We start from the raw sequence: 20,662 nt of genomic DNA, 5'->3' as shown, positions 1-20,662 counted from the left end.
GAGTCCATTTTCTTTTAACTTGTAACTAAATCGGAGGACTCCAACTGCTGGCCCATGGGTTGAATGAAAACAGCAGATGTGGGATTTTATATTTTTCTTTAATTTTTTTGTTTACAAATAATTAGAATGTTTACAATGTATACAAATAATTAGAATTTGTTGCCAACATTTAAAACTCAAGTAATTTTATGTAAAAGTTTATAATTCAACTTCCAATGAATATCTAGAAGCTTTGCCAACCCTGGGCCCGCCTGTGGCTAGGATCTCTCCAGCAGCACCGTCCAGTAGAACTTTCTGTGATGAGGGAAATATTGCATCTCTGTGTTATCCAGGATGGAAGCCCCTGGCCACACATGACTCTTGAGCACTTGAAGTGCATCTTACACAACTGAGAAACTGAATTTTTAAATTTTTAATTTTAATTGATTCCAATGTGAATTGCCACATGTAGCTCATGGCTACCTTATTGGCCGGTGCACGTTGGGAGCTAAGTGTGGGTGGGTACCCTGTCTGGACAGGGCATGTTCTGCAAATCACCATAGCTCCCACCAGGCCTGCTTCCCTGTCCTGCTCCAAATCTCTCCAGCCATTTCACATCCATTAAGAATGTTTAAATAGTGTCTTTTCTAACAGTAAATCTTTGAAATATCTGCCACTCCCCTCACCCTCCACCTCCATCTTTTTTTTTTTTTTTTTTTTTTTGAGACAGAGTCTCACTGTGTGTCCCAGGCTGGAGTGCAGTGGCATGATCTCGGCTCACTGCAACCTCCACCTCCGAGGCTCACCTCCTGCCTCAGCCTCCCGAGTAGCTGGAATTACAGGCATGTACCACCATACCTGGCTGATTTTTGTATTTTTAGTAGAGACGGGGTTTCACCATGTTGGACCCCCCCGTCTCAAACTCCTGACCTCGAGTGATCCGCCCACCTCTGCCTCCCAAAGTGCTGGGATTACAGGCATGAGCCACTGTGCCCAGCCCTTTCTCCATCTAAATTTAAGCATCTGGGTCTTATACCCACGAAACACCCATTTTTATCCAAACCCAGGTGTATGATCCTTACAACAATGGCCCACCAAAACGAAACCCTTTCAGTGTAAATTCGTTCCCTGGTCCCCATTATTTGCTTCTCACAGCCTTGCAAATGACTTCCACAAAGTCAACTGGGTAAGAAAATCACTCCCCTGCCTGAGCCCTTCCTGTCTCCACAGGTATACTAGAGATGCGGCAGCCGGTTAGGGAACCAAGCCCATTAACCCCACAGAAGCTGAGCCAGGTATTTGCATAAACAGAGAAAGAAAAAGAGCTGGCCCTGCCTAACTGTTTTCGCATGCTGCACACTGGGGGCTAGTTGTGACTTCCAGACTTTGGCCAGATGTCCTGTCTGTGCAGAGCTAGGCAGATCTGGGCATCCATGACCACTTCCTCTAACATCTGGAAAATGATTCCCAATCCAGAAATGCTATTTTAGAGCCAGCACAACCCAATTGGAATTAGAGAGTGAAATTTTAGGCTAGAAAGACCCTGGAGGTCAGCTGGTTCCACCACTTCATTTTAAAAAAAAAGAAACTCCCTCACAAAGGTTAAATGACTTGCCCACAGCCATAGGAAAAATTCGTGGAAGAACCAGGCCAGAAAGCAGTTCTTTTGGCTCTTTATCCAGTTCTCTTTATTGCTGTCTACTTGCCCCTATATCAGCAGACAGGAAGCAATAGTAAGTGAAGCCAGCTTTCATGTCCTGTTCATGCCATCACCTCTTAATCTCTAGCATTTTGCTAGAGGGAACGTTTTGCATTCAGCATGAGGACAACACCCTCCCTTTCTAGGGCCTTCCAGGCCTTTGGCCACTGCTTGGGAAATGGCCACTCTAGTGCCCAATAGATTGTCCAGTCAGATGGCAGTCTGGAAGAGACCAGATTCCACATCATTGATCCCTGGCTGCCAGGGATGACCAGAAATCCGTTGAGTAAGCACTGGAGTCCCCTGCCCATTGCTGAGCCCAGTTAGCCCAAGCTGTAAATTGCACTCAGCTTCCTGGGAGACTCCCTCCCTTGCAAATATCAGAGGATAAAAAGCAGGACCTCTCTGGCATCTCAGCCCAGGAACAGAGCCTCATGCACCCTGTGCAGCTTTTTCTAACAGCTCTGAAGTGGCTCAGTTTTGACTGTCCACAAAAAGTGACCTATATGTTTGGCCACAGAACTAATGAATAGCATGCAAAAACCAGACAAGAGCTCACCTGCCTGGTGGAAAACAGTCTTACCTTTAGAAACAGAAACTTATTCAGGGCTCTTTGTCCCCAAGTAATGATGGTTGTGGGGGGAGAAACAATGAATAATTTACAATCATTTAAAGATAATTCATCACTGGTGGCTGCCCTTTGGGAGTTGCCGTGTAGAAGGAAGATTTCAACTACATTTCACCATAATGCCATTGAAGCACTTTGATTTTCTTACTATATTTTTTCTGATTTAAATTATTGAATGAATTTGTTTGGTTCGGAGACCAAAAACTGGCACCTGCAAGCCAGATCCAGCCCCCAGGTGTTTCATTTGTGGGTTTTGATACTCAAGGTGTTTTAGCTGCGAATATTAAAAAACCAGGAGACCTCATATGAAAATTCTAGACGTCTGGCTTTCTCTTTAAAAATAACAAAAGGGAAGAACTGGCAATGCTGCACCCCCATTCCAGCATAACAGAGTCTCTTGAAACAAGAAGTGACGATCCCATTTAGTAAGGCTGGGTTTACGACAGTCCCCATGCAGCTCACTCACTTATATGACAAGCCTCACTCCCGTAGGCAATTGTGTTTGTACTCCTGGATTAGCCCAGAAGGCTGTTCAGAGTGGAAATTTATTTGTATCAAAAGATGCCAAAAACCTGACCGTTCATGCTTTGATATTCACCAACCCATTCAGTAAACAGTGAGGCTTCCTACGTGCCAAACACTGGGCCAGGCTCTGGCTATGTAACTACATGAAACAGACTTGCTCTCTGCCCACTCCTAGTATACACATTCATGGATATTTTCAAAATGTCCCTCTTCTTCCTCTCTCACTGGCTAGGCACCAAATGCAGCTGAGGTGGAAATTGCCTGTTTCTTCCCTTTTCAACTGCAAACTCACCTGTCTAGTAATGTAAGTTGGAGGTCACTCTTGCATCTGTGGACACGTTGGCAATTGCCTGATTTCTAAGTCAAGACTGTCCATGGTCTCAGTCTGTAGATGATGAAACAGAATTGGGAGACCAAGTCCATCTCATTCACATGGTCATTTAAAGTACATTTTAAAATAAGCTCCATCATTGGAAGGCAGTTGAGCCATTCTGAATCACTGCTAGGCAGTATCTGTGATCATCTCAGTAAATGAGTAAGGAGTTCTTCGGAGTCAAGGGACCCCCAAACACAGGATCTGATTGAGTAGTGACAGGATTTGAGGATTTATCTTTCTCTTTTGATCTTCCACTTTTAACATTTTTCGGAGGTATTGTTTTTCTTTGAACACCGAGGCTCTGCCGAGTGGATGGAGACGAATTTCTGCCTGTCATAATATGAGTATATAATAAAAGAACCAAAGACAAGCCCTTTTGTTAAGGAATCTGTATTATCAAAGGCCCAAATTGGCAGCTGATTGTTTTTATTTATTTCTGTAGGTTTTACATGACACCTGGAGACCATTTAAAATGTTACTTGGCGGTGAGAGCTGTGTGTTTAAAAATAACGCTCACCCGGTGCCAAATCACTTTAGAGTCGGGTACAAATATTGAGACAAAAACCCCAGCTGTTATTGCTTTGGCTGCTAATTTGAGGTGTCAAATGAGAGCTCGACTGCTATACGTCAGTGAATAAGGCCCCTTGTGAGTTCATTATGTTTTCTAACAGTTGAGAGTAATGGACTAATCAGTGCAGCATCAGTTGTTTTCATTATATGCCCACACAATGGTTATGAGCTTTAATTTAAACGGTCCACAGGGAGATCAAGGAACTCAGTAATATGCAGCACCCAGGATAGTCCAGGAAAGCAGGTAATGCGAAAGAGATGGCTTCCCACCCTTGTCTCACCTCTCCCTCCACTCTCCCCCACCCCCACCAATCTCTCTTATTCCTCCCGCCTCATATGCCCTTGGAGACCCATCGCCCACTCCAAACAAGCAAAAGAGAAGCTTTGCTTAAGGAGCAGGCAGATCTGTACTTTCTATTCTACAGGGTATTCTTAAAAATTCCAGTCAACCCATCCAACAGTAAGGGCCACTAGGCTTTTGGCAACACTGATACGTGTTAGCCAAACCTTGACCTTAGACGCCTTTGGGACCTAGTTGTCCTCTGTCCTACGTTGCCTCTCCTACCTCCCTCACTGTCTGTGCTGAGCTGTCCCTGCTCCTTGGACAGGAGGAGGGCTGTCTAGTGCTGTTGCCTTGGAGCAGCCTCAGCAGTGAGGCCAACACCATGTTCCCCGCCACTTCTGGGACCAGTAAAGGATGGGTCCCTCACAAACTCATGTGATTCACCTCCACCTTGGAAAAATGTGGAAGCTGGAAAGGTGACATCTGTCTGTCTGAAGACAATCCTGTAAGAGGCAGTTTTGTGTAATGATGAAAAATATAGGTCCTGGCGTCACACCTCTGGGCTTTGAATATTGGCTCCGCAACTCTAGCTGTGAGATCTGAGCAGAGTTTATGTCATTTCCTGGCTTCCAAGTGGAAGTAATAATATCTCAGGAGTGTTGGGAGAATTAAATGAGATAATGTATGAAAAGTGCTCAGGCTAGTGCTGGGACTTAGTAAACACTTCATAAATAGTATCAGCATTATTTCTGCTATTATGAACATCATAGATACCTTTACTGGAAGATTTTGGCAAGCTTCAAAGCAATATCCTTGACTAGTCTAGCTCATTAGAGGAAAGTAGTGTGTTCACAGGAGAACCTATACTATTCTGCTTAGGTTTTCTCTAAGGATGCTTTGTTGCATCGTTCTTATTCCTGGTTTCTGGAGCTTCCTAGAGCCCCCAGGCACATTACAGCAGTGTACAGCTGGATGAGAAAGGCAAGTTCAACCTGGAGATGAGGGAAACAGTAAAGGGAGTTTCACTTAAAAATGATAGCATACTTAGGAGGAGGTGCTGAGGATGGAGGGCCTGGGCTGAGCGGGAGGCTTGGGGATGCCCCTCTCAACCCGAGGTTGAGAGAGTGGGGTTGAGCATTCAGTGTATGCTCTCCTGGGGCCAAGTCCACAAAGAGAAGCCATCCATGCAGATTCTAATAGAGCTGAGTCAGCCAATAACGATCACTCTTAGGACCTGAGTGTCGTAGGGCCTGGTCATCAGCAGTAGGCCCTGATTCCTGGTCCCATGTTGGCTGCTCATCAGCAGCTGCCCAGCAAGACTGAGAAGAGTGGTTTGCTTTGACCTGTGAGCCAGAGAGGAGAGCAGGCACATAAAGGACAGCTCCAAGAATCTGTAGTGTCCCCAGTTTCATTCCTCTTGCCCTGCCTGAGCCAAGCAAGAGGGAGGGCCAGCAGTGAGTTCCCCTTGAGGTCCGCACACTGGCAGAACCCCTCTGTGCACATCGTCCCCTGCCTGTGGTTTAGGTATTTCTCACAGGGTCCAGCCACAGGACTTATACTCTCAGCTGCTCTTCAGGAAAGGAGTCTGGTACTTTGGCTGCATCCACCTCTGTTAATTCACTGTAGGCACTGGCAGAGATTGCACTTTCTTCTAGGCTTGCTGTGCTGGCCATTGGATGCCCACATTTGTAAGTACAACTCAGGGCATGTCTCAGCCCACTTTATTAAATAGACATCCTGTCATCATGGTGGCTGATGACTTACCAAGAGTCTCCTTCTTGGGGGCCATTAAGGAGGAAACCAGCTTGCTTATGTAGACTTAGGGAGAAGTCTATCTGCCTTGAGACAGGACATGAGTGGGCCAGCCCACCAAGAGGGTCTCTTGGACCCAAGGAGTCTGGATCCCCACCTATGTGGATGGGAAGAGGAGAGATTCCAAGAATACCCACAGGAAGGTTGGCACACAGAGAGGCTGCAGTGGCACTTACTGCAGATGCCTGGTTTTGCAATTATGTGATACATGCTCACAGATAATATTGTTGCATTAGAGCCAATTACATGGTGTTATGGACACACAACACACAGATTACACCCAGGGCCAGGAAAGCACAGAGTGAAAAAGCAATGGCCTAATCGGAGGAGACAGAGGGAAACATCAGCCTTATTAAGGTTGCCAGGGTGGGGTGGCTGCAGCTGGACGTGTCTCCTCCAGATCAAAGATGGCTCTCTTGAGGGATGCAATGGAGAGCCCCACGTTGACACTCAGAAGGGAACAGTGGAAGCCAGGGGCAGAAGCCAAGTTGGAGCTCTCCAAGGGTGGTTACAGCCACCTCCGTTGATTTCAGAGCTTAGGCTTCTTCCTAAGTGGGGAAACACCACGCCTGCCCCAGAAGAGGCCTTCAGTCCTAGTTGCTGCAAAAGAGCATCCTGTATACTACCCTCTACACTTAAGTAAAGGCTCTATTCTTAGCTTTTTCCGTAGTTCAATGGTTTTCCAACACGAACTTGCATGAGACTCCTCTGGAAAGCTCATTAAACACACAAGGCTGAGACCCACCCCAGGGTTCCTGATTCAGTAGGGGCTTGAGCATATGCATTTCTAACATGTTACCAGGTGATAGGCCTAGTCTAGAGACCACATTTTTTTTTTCTTTTTTCTTTTTTTTTTCTTTTTTTTTTTTTTTTTTTTGAGTCAGGATCTCACTCTGTCACCCAGGCTGAGTGCAATGGCATGATCCTGGCTCACTGCAACCTTGACCTACCAGGCTCAAGTGATCCTCCCACCTCAGCCCCTCAAGTAGCTGGGACTGCCGGTGCTCACCACCATACCCAGCTAATTTTTATTTTTTTAATGTATTTATTTTATTTTTCATTTTTTTGGTAGAGACAGGGTCTCCCTATGTTGCCCAGGCTGGTCTCAAACTCCTAGGCTCAAGCAGTCCTCCCGCTGTGGCCTCACAAAGTACTGGGATTATAGGCATGAGCCACTGCACCCAGTCTGGGGACCACATTTTGAGAACCACTGCCCAAGTTCCTTCCATGCACAACCCAAGGTGGAGTCACCTGTCCTCTCTCTTGAGCAGGGCCTTCCCCTAGGTTCCGATTCCATCACGGCATTGCAGGTTCCAGAAAGAGCGGGACTGATCTTCCAAGGTAGGAGTGAGACTACCTGCTTTTGAATCCCAATGCTACTACTTGCCAGTTGGGATTTCTGAAAATGTTTTTTGTGGTTTTTAAGTTTTGAATGCCTCTGACCTAAACCCCTCTTCTTTCCGAGCAGTTATGTGCCTTGCCTAGCATATCACATTTAATCACTGACAAAGGCAGAGACAGGATGGTTCAGTTCTACAGCAGCCAAGGGCCAATAAAATTTCTATAAAAATCCAGATAGAAAATATTTTAGCTTTGCAAGCCATATGGTCTGTGTGTCAACTACTCAGCTATTGTAATGCAAAAGCAGATCAACAATACAAAAGTGAATGCGTAAAACCAGTTTTACAAAAACAGGCTGCATTGGATGGGATTAGGCTTGTGGGCAGTTGTTTGCCAACCCCTGGAGCTGTCCATTATGTGAATCTTCATGTATTCATCCCGCCTGGGGAGCCCTTGTCCTGCCTCAGTACCCTGGCATTGAGCTAATAGGCCCCCAAAGATGTCCATGACCTCATCCCAGAAACCTATGAATGTTGTCTTACATGGCAAAAGGGACCTGGCACATGGGACAACATTAAGGATCCTGAGATGGAGGAGTTATCCTGGATTGTTCAGATAAGCTCTAAGGGTAATCACGAGGGGCCTTGTAAGAGGAAGGTCCCAGGAAGTGGAGATCACAGTGAGTGTCAGGAGATGTGACAACAGAAGCAAGAGGCTTCAATGGCTGTTTGGAGCTGTGTTCAAATATATTTTTAAAAAAATCGTTGAGTAACAAAAAGAAGAGGTTGAAGTGACGCAATGAAGCAGCCATGAGCCGAGGGGCATGGGTGGGCTCTACAAGCTGCAAAAGGCAAGGCAGCAAATTCTCCCCTGAAAGAAACGCACCCCAGAAACCCATTTTAGACTTCTGACTGCAAAACTGTAAGAGAATAAATGTGTGGTGCCTGAAGCCACCAAATCCATGGTAATCTGTTACAGCAGCCATAGGAAACTAACATGGGCCTCATTCCTGGACTCAGTCTTGCTTGGATTCAAATCTTGGCACTACCACATGCTTCAATCATGAAATGGAGGTGATATTAAAAGTCCCTGCCTCATGGGATAATTGGAGGAATTAAATGAAACGATACAGGCTGGGCATGGTGGCTCACACCTGTAATCCCAGCACTTTGGGAGGCCTAGGCAGGCGGATCACCTGAGGTCAGGAGTTGAAGACCAGCCTGGCCAACATGGCGAAACCCTGTCTCTACTAAAAAACACGAAAATTAGCCAGACGTGGTGGTGGGCACCTGTAATCCCAGCTACTCAGAAGGCTAAGGCAGGGAGAATTGCTGGAACCCAGGAGGCAGAAGTTGCAGTGAGCCGAGATCACACCACTACCCTGCAGCCTGGGCGACACAGCAAGACTCTGTCTCAGAAAAAGAAAAGAAACGGTACAATGCAGTACCCTTAGCTCAGAGCCCGTCTGGCATATAATAAGCTCTCAGTTAATGTTAGCAGTTATCAGTAACATCTCATCTAATTGCCACTAAAGCTCTATGAGCCCAGTACTATTATTATCTCCATGTTACAAAGGAGGAAACGTAATGAGATTAAGAAATTTACCCATGGTTGCATAGGCTGTAAGTGGCAGAGCCAGTCTAAACTAGTCTCTGCCTTCGAGGTCCATGCTCACCACCTCTCCTTGGCATTGGGGTTGTAACAACAATTCCTTCATTGAATGCCAGCTACTTAGGCAGCGGCACAAGAAGCAAATAGAATGCAGTACTCTGTGTGTGGGCAAAAGCTGCCAAGACTGGAAATCAAATAAATCTGTGTTTATTAGGGAAACGAAAACTGTAGCTGTCGTAGCAATCAGCATCTGAGAGGTTACCAACCCTCTGATATCCCCGGGCTGGCCAGCCCCAAGCAGCAAATCATGAAAGTCTGAATACTGTGTTTAGTCATTTTGGTTCTGGAATAATTGCTATTATCGTAAATGTTTTATAGCACTCATTACGACTCACATTTAAATATCAGTGTAGTAATACATTAATAAGTCATCGCTGCTGGACTACTGCCGGATGCAGTTATAGTTGAGGCCCTGCTTATAATTGTACTGTATATTCAGCTAAATTAGAGCCGGGCTGTGAACTCCACCTGATGTTGAATGACTGGGTGTGCTTGGAAAGAAGCCCCTTCTCTGCAAAGGGTTCTTGCTCTTTGAAAGATAGGGAGGATGCTCAGATTTTTTTGTCTGGTGGTCAGTCAACAACCTTAACTTGGTTTCCCCTAAGTGTGGAGCCCAGAACTCTGAAATGGACAGAAGGTGAAATGGAGGGATCCTTTCTGCCCTGGAGGCATTTCTAATCCAATGAAGAAGGGGAGAGAAGCATAGCCCTCACCCCCAGGAAGCTCCCTGCCAAGGCAGAGTGCCTGGTCCGATAGCAGTGACAAATTCTTCAGTGTTGTTTGATGAGATATTCTGGAAGCTTTCTGGATGGACAGAGGCAGGATAGATTATCCCCCACTGAGCATCTCCCCACATACACACACACAGAAAAGAAGCCATATGAAACAAAATAGCTAAGTGGGCTCAACTTCATAAAATGCCAAATACCTGCATTGGCGAGTTAGTGAAGTCATAAAGTAGGCAGAAGCAGGCAATGTAAATTTTGTCTATTCATTCTTCTTTACCATCCCATATGCCTAACAGTGTCAGACATATGGTAGGTGCACAGTAAATATGGGAGGGAGGGAGGGAGAAAAAAGAATTAGGTTCTGTGCCTTTCACCACGCAGATGATAAGTAGATGTGGGGGATTACACGAATAGTCTGGGGCAAGGGAGGTGAGGCCACTGGAATCCTGCTTTGGACTGGGCTCACAAGGGGCTGGAGAAGGAATTGTTACAGGTCCCCTTGGGTAGGATGGAGAATATGGGGGACACTGTATGCTGAGTAAACCTCTATTTCCATGGGGGTTGGAGTAGAGGGGAATATAATAGGCCAGGCCAGGACTAGATTCTCTCCATGAATGTCAGTAACATAGTGGCCTCCACTTACTGAGCACATACCCCATGCTAAGCCTTTTACCAGCCTGTGAGGTAGGTACCATTACCTGTTTCCTCCCACAAATAAAGAACCTGCAGATAAGAGATATTGACAACTTGCCCAAGGCCACACAATTCGGAAGTAGTAGGATTTGATTTCAACCATGTACAGAGCAGGACATGAGGCTATGGTAATGCACAGGATAGAAAATTGTCCTGCCTTTGCAGACGTATGATGAAGAGGGCATTTGAAGAGGAAGATAATGTGTTTACGAAAAGCCAAGGGCAAAAGACATCTGGCTTAACCCATGAAGGCTTCCAAAGAAAGGGTCCTTCCTGGGCCAGTAGGGACCCATGGAGGCTCAGGAGAGGGTAAGAGGAATTGGATTGTTGAGTAAGGGATGTCTGATGTGGTTCTGGGAGGAGCGGAGAATGGAAGGGCACAGGAACAAGTGGCCACCATGAGGAATTGTACCAAGGGCTGTATCCAACTGTTCCTCTTTGGGAGGTATAGTGAGGCAGGTGTGGGGTCAGGGAGCTGAGAGCTAGGCCTGACTTCCCCACATATTATGTCTCTCCACCTGGGTAGTCACTGAAGTAACTGATGCAAAAGGCCCTCCTGCTACGTGATGTTTCTGCCTCTGCAGATGGCCTTCCTTAGGTGCCATGCTTTCCCTAGGCTTCCATAATAGGTTTCTCCAGAAGGGTAAGCCCGGGTACTTGCCTATAGCCTGGCTTCATTCTTCAACAGCCTCATTTCAGTCTGGTTCATTTATGGAGCTCACACCTTTCTCTTTGCTTTTCCCTGCACAAAAGTACCTGTCAGAGCTAACATGCACCGTAGGAGCTCCATTCATGGTTGTAGAGATGCACCAGAAAGAAGAGATGCACAGAGCTCACAGACTTGTTTGAGATTAGATGTGCTGAAGGCTGACACAGTGGCTCACACCTGTAATCCCAGCACTTTGGGAGGCCAAGGCGGGGTGGATCATGTGACGTCAAGGAGTTTGAGCCCAGCCTGGCCCACGTGGTGAAATCCTGTCTCTACTAAAAATACAAAAATTAGTCAGGCGCCTGTAATTCCAGCTACTTGAGAGGTGGAGGCAGGAGAATCGCTTGAACTCGGGAGGCGGAGGTTGCAGTGAGCTGAGATCGTGCCACTGCACTCCAGCCTGGGTGACAAGAGCGAAACCCCATCTCAAAATAAAAAGATTAGATGTGCTGAAAGAGTCAGAAGATGCCTAGAAAATACAGAATCACCTATCCCCACAGCATCCTGTGCAAGGCAACACATGCAATGGGAGTATCAAGGAGAATGCAGCAAGGTAGTGCTGGACTCAGATCCCACCTCCAGAGCTTTGCAGTGATTGTTCTTGGAAAACATATTTTGCCTCCCTGTGGCTCAGCCTCCTCATCCATAATATGAGGATAACACATTTGTATATTTGTGTGTTATTAAGCATATCTGTTTCCTTCTCCATAAACCGAGGACAGGAATAGGTAACTGGCATTGTAGATGTAAGAATTAGAGATGTTATAATGAAGCACTCAGTGCATAGGAGGGTTTCAGGAAGCGATACTCTTACTCAAGGTGGGTAGGCAAGTCCTGAGAGGACAGTAGAGGGAAGGAGGGCTCCACCTGAATAAAAAAGTCAGGGCATGCTCTTCTCGTCTGGAGACCTGTCCACTTGTCTTCAGCTGCTCCACTGGCTGGGCCATGACTGTTGACTCATGGTCTTGCAGTCACAACCATCCCTCCCCCTACCTTCCCACAAGCATCTTGGTGCCTCCCCTGCTGCTGCCTGGCTGACCATCTCCCTTCTCTATCTCCGCAGTACCCTCAACAACAACAACATCAGTCGCATCCTGGTCACCAGCTTCAACCACATGCCGAAGATCCGAACTCTGTGAGTAAGAAGTCTGTGCATCTCTCCCATTTTCTCCCTACCTCACGCCCAAAGTGCAGCACTCTACGCTGCTTGTCAAACCTACCATGCTATGACTAGGCAGATGGTTCCGACATTCAAATTCCTCCTTCTGCTATTAACCAACGGGTGCCTTGGCGAGTGAGGGTAGATGTAGAGACAGGTCATGGTGCCACCAACCATGGTTCTGAACCACCGTTCTGCGTCAGACAGACTCATTTCTCTCACCCTAGAACTGTGGGAATTCTTCCTGTGTTGTGTGCATGTTTTCCGTCCTGATAGAAGAGATTAGTTTTACATTGTCACAAAGCATCTAGAACTCTGACTGAATGATTCGCCATTTGCTTAGCTAATGTCACGTAACATCAGCAGTTCTGTCAGATTGCCAGTGGTTACAATGGTTTTCCCCTGAGGAATGACAGTACAGGAGAGTCACTCCTTCTCTCCACCCACCCAGCCCCCACCCAGCACATTTCCCTGCTCACCTGCTCCCTGGATGATATTCTGACATTAGAATGCCACCTTTCTCACACTTGGTTCTTTACCTTTGATGTCTTAGGTGGGCTTAAGTTTTCCAGGGTGCGTACTCAGGAAACAAATCTCCTCATCGTGACCAATACAGAGAGCAGTTCTAGTGCTCTTATTACCTGGGGAGTTCCCCTCTGTTCCCAGTCAGGAGCCTCTTTGTAAGTTTCTCTGTAAGTGGACTCTGTCAGCCTTTCCAGAGAGGTTCAGACTTGATACTTGGCTTGTGTTGGTGGAGCTTCGGTGGTATTTGCCTCACACTGGTCAGGGAGAGCGAGCTCCCAAGGGTGTCAGCCAAAAACATTTAGGGCCAAGGCCAAGGGCTAGAATTCCTGCAGTCCCCTTTATTAGCTCTGTTTCCTCTGTTCCCTCCTCTATAAATAGGAATGGTGGTGAGGATCAGATGAAATTAGATATTTAAAGTGCCTGGCAAGCAGTAGACAATAAATGATATTGATTGTTACATTATTATCACATGATCAGAAATCTGGACTGAAAGTTCCAAGCAGCCATCCGATCTGTGCTGCCTGTACAATCCATGAGATTTGGAAATCCTTAGAGCAGAGCTTCCACAGTGGGGTCCCTAGACCAGCAGCATCAATATCACCCAGAACTTGTTAGAAAAGCAAGATTTCAGGCCCCATACCAGACATATCAGATCAGAATCTCTTGGGGTGGCACCCAGCAATCTGTTTTTCATAAGCCCTCCAGGAGATTTTAATGCTCATAAAGTTTGAGAACCACTGCATTCATGAGAAAGCAACTTTATCTTCAGGCAAAGATAAAACAAAGACCAAAGAAGCAATTTATATAAAGAGGTAATACAGAGAACCCTAAGAAGGACACAGAGTTTGCAGTTAGGCCTGAGTTTAAATGGGAGCTCTGCCACTTAATTTGAGCAAGTTTCTTCATTTCTCTGTGCTTCAAGGAAAGTGAGTTCATGAATGCTTGTCTCAAAGTTGCTGTGAGAATGAAGTGCAGTTTAACACATAAAGTGCCTGGTACATGGTGTGCACACAACAAATACTTGTTATTATAAAGAATAATAATCTGAGCCCTGCTTCCATCTTTGCTTCCCAAATTCTTTCCTGGATCCCTCATTCAAAAGCATAACTCAGCCAAGAAAATCTGTTCCTTTCCCTCCCTCTTAAAATAGGGTAGTGCAGTAATGGAATTTTAAGAAGCCATTTGGTCTTCAAAGACCTCTTCAAAGTTCCCAGCAAACCACAGATGAGCTGGGGAAAAGTGGGACCCAGGGCTTCTGGGCAAGAAGCCAAGAGTGCGCCTCAGGGTGCTGGGCCTGCATTACCCCAGACATGTGGGTTGCATCGAAGAAAAATGACTCTCACCTGCAGGAATCAGCCGTCCAGCTCCTGTGAGCTGTTCCTGTGATTTATCCTTCCCTTCTTTGTTATTTTCAGTTTAGAAGCAGCAATAACAGAAGCTGGGCTCATTCCCTGGGAGTTGTAGGGACAGGGTTAGGCCTGGATCTGGGGTACTTTGTTTGGGCTGCAGTAGGGAGGGGGAAGAGAACAGGAGGGTTTTTTTCTACTGGTTTCTGTTGTCATTCTTCTCTGCCATCCTGAACATTCATCTGATGAGTTCAGATCAATCAATCAATCTCGTCTGTTCTCTTTGCTCCCTGCCTGCTGCCATTTTCTCTTTAGTTTAATTTCAAAGATGGCTCTGTACAGAACTCCCTGGAGACTTGAGCTGACTAATCCCCCTTCACTGTAATTAAAGTGTGTATGGGGTTGGGGGGGGACGGCTGGTGGTGGTGGAGAAGCGGGGAAGAGGAGAGAGGAAGGAAGCCATAAATGGGATTTCTAAAGGAAAGCTTTTATATTGAATTCAGAAAGCCACATTTTATAGAAAATGAACACTGACCCTCTCTAAAAGGATTTGCTGGAAATTCAATTTAGCGTCTGTGGCTAAAAGGCACCTTTTATAAATTGGCATTTGTATTCATTCACCTTATGTTCTGTAGAGGTGGTTTCATCAACATGGAATATGATGTGTCCATCAGCAAAAGATTGCAGAACAACATGCAGGACCCACCTAGCCACCTCGGTGCTACAGTATCTAAATGAGAAACTGCAGCCTTGTCCAGGCAGGGCCATGGGCTGGGAAGAGAGTGAAGTCTGGAGCTAGTCTCCTCTCAGTCGTAATTAACAGTGAACATTTCTTCAGTGGTTTGCTGCGTGCCAGGCCTTGTACTAAGCACTTCCCATGAAACATTTCAATTCTCACAGCAGCCCTAGGAAGGAGGCACCACTAATATCCCCATTTGACAGATGATAACACTGAGGCCCAGAGTTAAATTGCCGCCCGAAGTCAAAGTCAGAAAGCATGGAGCCAGTGTCAGACTCAGGCAGTTTGCCATCACAGCCTGAGCTCAGGCCATTCATCAGGAACAAAAGCAGAAGAGCAGGTGCCAGGTGAACAGAAGAAGGGGGATAAGAGCCTCTGCACAGCCCAGGAGCCTATGGAGGCCACCCTCCCTTGTGTCGTTGCTGTCACACCTCACCAAAACTATTGAAAGTAATTAAAATAATGTCCCTTCTCACTCAAGAGGATTAGCGCTACCCCTGACAGTGCCTAAGCTCTAATTTCATGCTCATTATGATTATTTTTCTTTTACTATTTGACATGGTATTGCTTAACTTGATCTCCCAAACATGTTGTGAAAGGCAAGAATCTACCCAGCTTGACTCTTTTAGCATTTCTGGTGGATACAATTCCAAGAAGAGGGAGTGGAGTCTGTTCACCACCCTGGACTCCACTGCCCTGGGCTTTTGACGAGAACCCTCTGATGGCTCCAAATCAGTCTGGGTCACCTCTTTTCTCTGGTGCTCTTGGGAGGAGAAAAATTTCTATTAAGATGGACAAAGGGATAGGAACTATCTGTATCAAGATTAAGAAGAGAGATAGGTTGGGGCCAGCCAGCCAGGATTGAGACAGGATCAACCTAATAGAATCTTCCAAAAGGGAAACCTCTGACATTTTTATTATCCCAGAAATCAGTCAGCTCAGTAAGGATCTGACTTACCTAAACGTCATTTTTGTTGTTCCATTGATCTCTTACCCTTGATCGGAACCGACGGGAATTTGTTTGCATTGATCTGTGATCCGCCACATGCACCCACGCTCCTTGGCTCATAGAGAATCCCTGTTGCCTCAGCTTCCACGCCTCACTGCACAAGAGGGCAACCACCTTTCCAAATAAAAGCCAAACGCTCATTAAAGGGTTCTTCTTCTCCCGGCACACAAAAGAACGGCACCTCAGCCTGCGCATGCCACGGCAGGCTGCCCTGTGGTCTGCTTTGTCCCAGACAGACCTACTGTTGCTGTGTTCCTCGGGCAACATTTATACCCGGTGAAAAGTCAGCTGAAAGTCCACTGCCAAGCCTCCTCTCTGTTTTTGGCACAAAGTGGTTAATGCTTAATGAATAAACAGAGGTTTTGCTTTCCCTCCTAGAACTGAGGTCCTTCCCACCAGCTTAGGATTCTGGTTCGCCAACCCCTTCCTGCCTGTCTCACTTCTTTCCAGAGTCCAGGCGAAGAGCAAGCAGTGCTTGCTTCAGCTCGAGAACTCTAAGCTTTCAAACTCAAAGGGGAGAACTGCGTGGGACCCATTGTACTCACTGTATCTTGGGCCCAGGAGCCTGTGAAAGTGTGTGCAACCCACTGGGAAATGCAAAAAGGAAATTACATCCAGATTAATTATTTTTGAAACAAAATCATAAAAGTCTTTTTCAAAATTGTTAGCAGAAAAAATTACATTTTATATGGGATATAGGTTCATTTAATCTAACTGATATGATGGGATCTGGAGCCCCCTGTGGTGGCCAAGGCCCCAGTGGCCCAGGCCTATGGGAAGCTTTTGCCCACACAGTGGCAGGAAGGCCCTGCTGGCATCCAGCAGGAGGTAGCTGCACTTGGCCAGTGTTTGGCAATGTTGACCTTACACTAAGTGGAGCTTGGTCAAGAGCCCTTCAGCTCTCTCTATTCCAGGCGTGGAGGGGGCTTGAGCCTCTCCACAGGGCTGACACTCAGTAATAACTGGCTTGACACAGACTACTTGAAAGTCTTTATATACTGCTAGCTGATTAGCATGTCCAGGATTTAGGCATTTAAAATGTGCATCCGAAATGCAAGTACATGACAAGCTGACGTGATGAAAACTTACCCACTACCAACTTCTAATGACCTAGGGTTGTAGGGAATGTGGAAATGGGAAACCCCTGATAGAGAGACCTTGGGGAAGAACCTGGAATATCCGTAGGTTGCCTTAGAAGCCCCTGGATATCCTTAGTTTGCCTCCCTGGTAGTGGAAAGGAAGTTCAAGTCACTTAACTTGATGAGATTCCCCTCAGAAGTGAAACACACAGATCCCTCCAGGGATTCTTATCTACTCAGGGGCAAGAAATTCATCCGGAACCACAGCTACCAGAGGGGGAAAGCCAAAGCGTCCTAGAACTGGTTAGAAAATATTTTCAGCCATACCTGAATCAGTCAGAACAGCAAATACACCAGACAGAATTGAACACAGGAAGGAAAGCAAGGGCACTGTGGAGAGATGGCTATGGATTGCAAGAGTCTGGTACAGACAACACCTTTTTTAAGTGGGAGGGTGGAAAGAAGGTACATCCTCTAAAAATTTCCCTTCTGTCTGCAGCCTGCTCACTCCAGCTAGTGCACACAAAGTGGTATTGGTTTTAAGCCCACAAGCATTACATGCAGTGGGTTTATTAAAGGACACTTAGTGGAGGAATGAAGAACAACTCAGGGAAAGGCAACAGCGTCTCTCAGCTGCGTGTCGCTGGAGATGGGGGCATTGAGATTGAGAAGCATGTTTCAAGCAACCTGTAACTCATGCTGGCTAAAGTGCTGAAATTTACAAATAAATAGCCCTTTTGTAAGTTTGACTCCAATCAGGATGTCACTGTAATAATGTCGCTCCCCTTCTCTTATGTGCTGAGGCTTGCTTGAGTGAAAAGAAAAGAGGGTGGACTTGCTATTAAAAAATGAGCTTTGCTCGGAACCCTGGAGGCATCCTTTGGATGTGACCTGGCAATGAAAGGGTTGGGGCTCCCATGTTTTTGGTAGTGCAGAGGGAATTGCTTCCCTGGGCTCCTAGGGATTTTCACACTGGAGAAAGGGGCAACAGGGGTTTTGGCCACTCTGTCTGGCCAGTGGCAGCCTCCACACTTCACTCTGTGACCATGCCTTCTCTCTGTCCCGCCCTCTCCCAGGCGCCTCCACTCCAACCACCTGTACTGCGACTGCCACCTGGCCTGGCTCTCGGATTGGCTGCGACAGCGACGGACAGTTGGCCAGTTCACACTCTGCATGGCTCCTGTGCATTTGAGGGGCTTCAACGTGGCGGATGTGCAGAAGAAGGAGTACGTGTGCCCAGGTGAGGATGCCTTACCTGCTCTCCCCTCCTGTGCTATGACCCACCCACTCATGAGCTCCCACAACATCACCCTGACCTTGAACACATACCCTAGCCCAGAGCTTGGTGTGGAAGGAACCCCATAGGTCGTCCTCAGTACTCAGTAGTCACTTAAAGAACTGTGACGTGCCTCAAAGGGTTTTAAAACAGAAACTCTTGTCATCTGGTAAAGGGAAATGCTAAAAGAATTCATGAACTACTTTTTCAGCCCCCTAGTCCATTGATACTAGAAACCGAACATTTGTTGAGCCACACATAAAATGGAAACAGGTATAACGGAGGTGTTCTAGCATCTGCTAAACATGTTCCTGTCGTCCCATTGCTCATAGAAATTGGAAGACAAGATAATGTAGGCTCTGGAGTCAGCTGCTTGGCTGGAAATCTCAGCTCTGTCCCTTAGTGGTGTGTGACTTTGGCAAGTTACTGCTCATCCGCAATATGGAAATAATAATAGTTCATAACTCAAAGAACAGGTGGGAGGATTAAGTGAAATAATGCATATAAAGCACTTAGCATAATACACAGCCCTTGGTAAAAGCTAAATCAGTGGAGCTTAATTATTATAGTTTAGTGGGCTCACAAAATGTGCTGAGCAAACATAAGAGTTTGATCTGTGGGTAATCGAAATGTAACAGAAGCACAGATTGCCTATGTGGCACAGAAAACAGAATGATGCAGACACATAACTGAAGGCAGCTCAGATCTCTGGGGATGGGAGGTGGCTGAGTAACCCAGGAAAATCTTTCCAGGGGATGTAGCTTTAAAACAGAGTCCTGGCTGGGCGCAGTGGCTCATACTGGTAATCCCAGCACTTTGGGAGGCCAAAGCAGGTGGATCACCTGAGGTCAGGAGTTCAAGACCAGCTTGACCAACATGGTGAAACCCCGTCTCTACTAAAAATACAAAAATTAGCTGGACGTGGTGGCGGGCACCTGTAATCCCTGCTACTCAGGAGGCTGAGGCAGGAGAATCGCTTGAACCTGGGAGGTGGAGACTGTAGTGAGCCAAGATCGCACCACTGTACTCCATCCTGGGCCACAACAGTGAAATGTCTCAAAAATTAAAAAAATAAATAAAAAAAAACAGGGTCCCAAATTTTACTTGTTTGCTTTTACTTTGCATTGGCGCCTTCCATTCTCACCAACTCTTCCTTTTTCTGTGGTAAATAAGTAGAGCTAATTCCTTGACTTAAAAAAAAAAAAAAAAAAAAAAAAAAAAAAAAAAACAGAAAGCATTCAGTTGAGAAATTTCCCAAAGAGGTATTTTGATTTCCAGGAAGCCAGTCCCAGAATTGGGGCCCAGTGGCCTCTAAAGGCTGAGTTTGGGGAGTTAGCATGCAAGAGGAAACAAGGACCCCAGGGAGCTTAAGCACTGTGGGCTCTGCATTTCTCTCACCTTTCTAACTGGTGCCCACCTTTAGTACTAAAGGGTTTACTGGGACCAGCATGGACTGCTGGACTCCAGTATGGCCAGAAGCGCAAACTCTCTGGCCTCTTCTGCTCTTAGATCACACTTGTGATATACAAGAATTTTCCTTGAATTCAACTTCATCTCATTCTCTGCCGCTTCCTCCTGTCATGTTGTTATTTTACCATGTTATTTATTATCTAAAAATATTTTAACATGTCTCAAGCAGTACCTCAATAACTTCCTATAGACACCCACTTAGAAATCACTTCCCATCAAACACATATAATAAAACCATTTATCACGCAGGCACCAAATTCAAATATAGTGACTATAATTACAGTAATTATTCGGCAAAGGGTACAATATCGGCATAAGTGAAAGAAATAATTATAGAGTACGGGAGTCATCCAAGAGGTAGTGAGAAAAACTAATTAGAATGATAAAACACATCATTACAGGTGAGTGCCAGGTTTAATGTAGTGTATGACCTCACACACCACTTCATCAGAGAGCACCTTCCTGTCAAAGGTGCAGCAAGACATTGCTCACCCAGCAGCAGTCAGGATCCAAAACCAGGGGAGAAAGGCTGACCCTCCAAAGTCCATTAAATCTGAATGCCTCACTCTTTCTCCTTTGGAAAGGCTAGGTCCAGCAGACAGGTTTGTAGTTACGTGGGAGCACCTTTATCAACTTCTGTTTATAGCAGTTAATCCCATTGCTTGTGATGGTCCCTGGAGCTTCTTAGTATGAAGCCAGGTGTCTTTTGAGAACATGAGAATTTAGTCCAAAGGCTCCAGACATGACTATGCTGTTAACCTCCACCCTCTCGCCTATAGTATGAATTAAGGGCAGGGATATATTGAGACCCCTCTGCATGAGGGATTCTTTAAGTGCCTTAGCAGGCTCCCATGGGTTACAAACTAGAATGCTGTGAGCCGTTACTCTCTGAAAAGGTCAAGGTCAGATATAAAGATCTGGGGGCCCTGGTGCAGTGAACATCCATGAAGATTGAACTCCTACCATCATGAGTCAGGTGCATGTGGAACATGCCCTCCAAAAACTTCTGCTATTACGTGGGTGCAAAAATAATTGTGGTTTCTGC

The 20,662-nt window shown here is 46.1% G+C and overlaps 1 protein-coding gene across 1 annotated transcript in view; it reads left to right on the top strand.

Annotated features, from left to right (window-relative positions):
• Positions 1-20,662, top strand: part of SLIT3 (slit guidance ligand 3) — a 636,015-nt gene that overhangs the window by 466,624 nt on the left and 148,729 nt on the right. Inside the window, exons 7-8 of the mRNA XM_016954159.4 lie at positions 12,078-12,149; positions 17,948-18,111. Of these exons, the coding sequence (XP_016809648.2) occupies positions 12,078-12,149; positions 17,948-18,111 (236 nt within the window). The remainder of the gene's footprint in view (positions 1-12,077; positions 12,150-17,947; positions 18,112-20,662) is intronic.

Source organism: Pan troglodytes, chromosome 4, assembly GCF_028858775.2.
Source record: "Pan troglodytes isolate AG18354 chromosome 4, NHGRI_mPanTro3-v2.0_pri, whole genome shotgun sequence".
Lineage (NCBI taxonomy): Eukaryota > Metazoa > Chordata > Mammalia > Primates > Hominidae > Pan > Pan troglodytes.
Note: the sequence above shows the minus strand (reverse complement) of the source record. Positions and strands in the feature narration are given on the sequence as shown.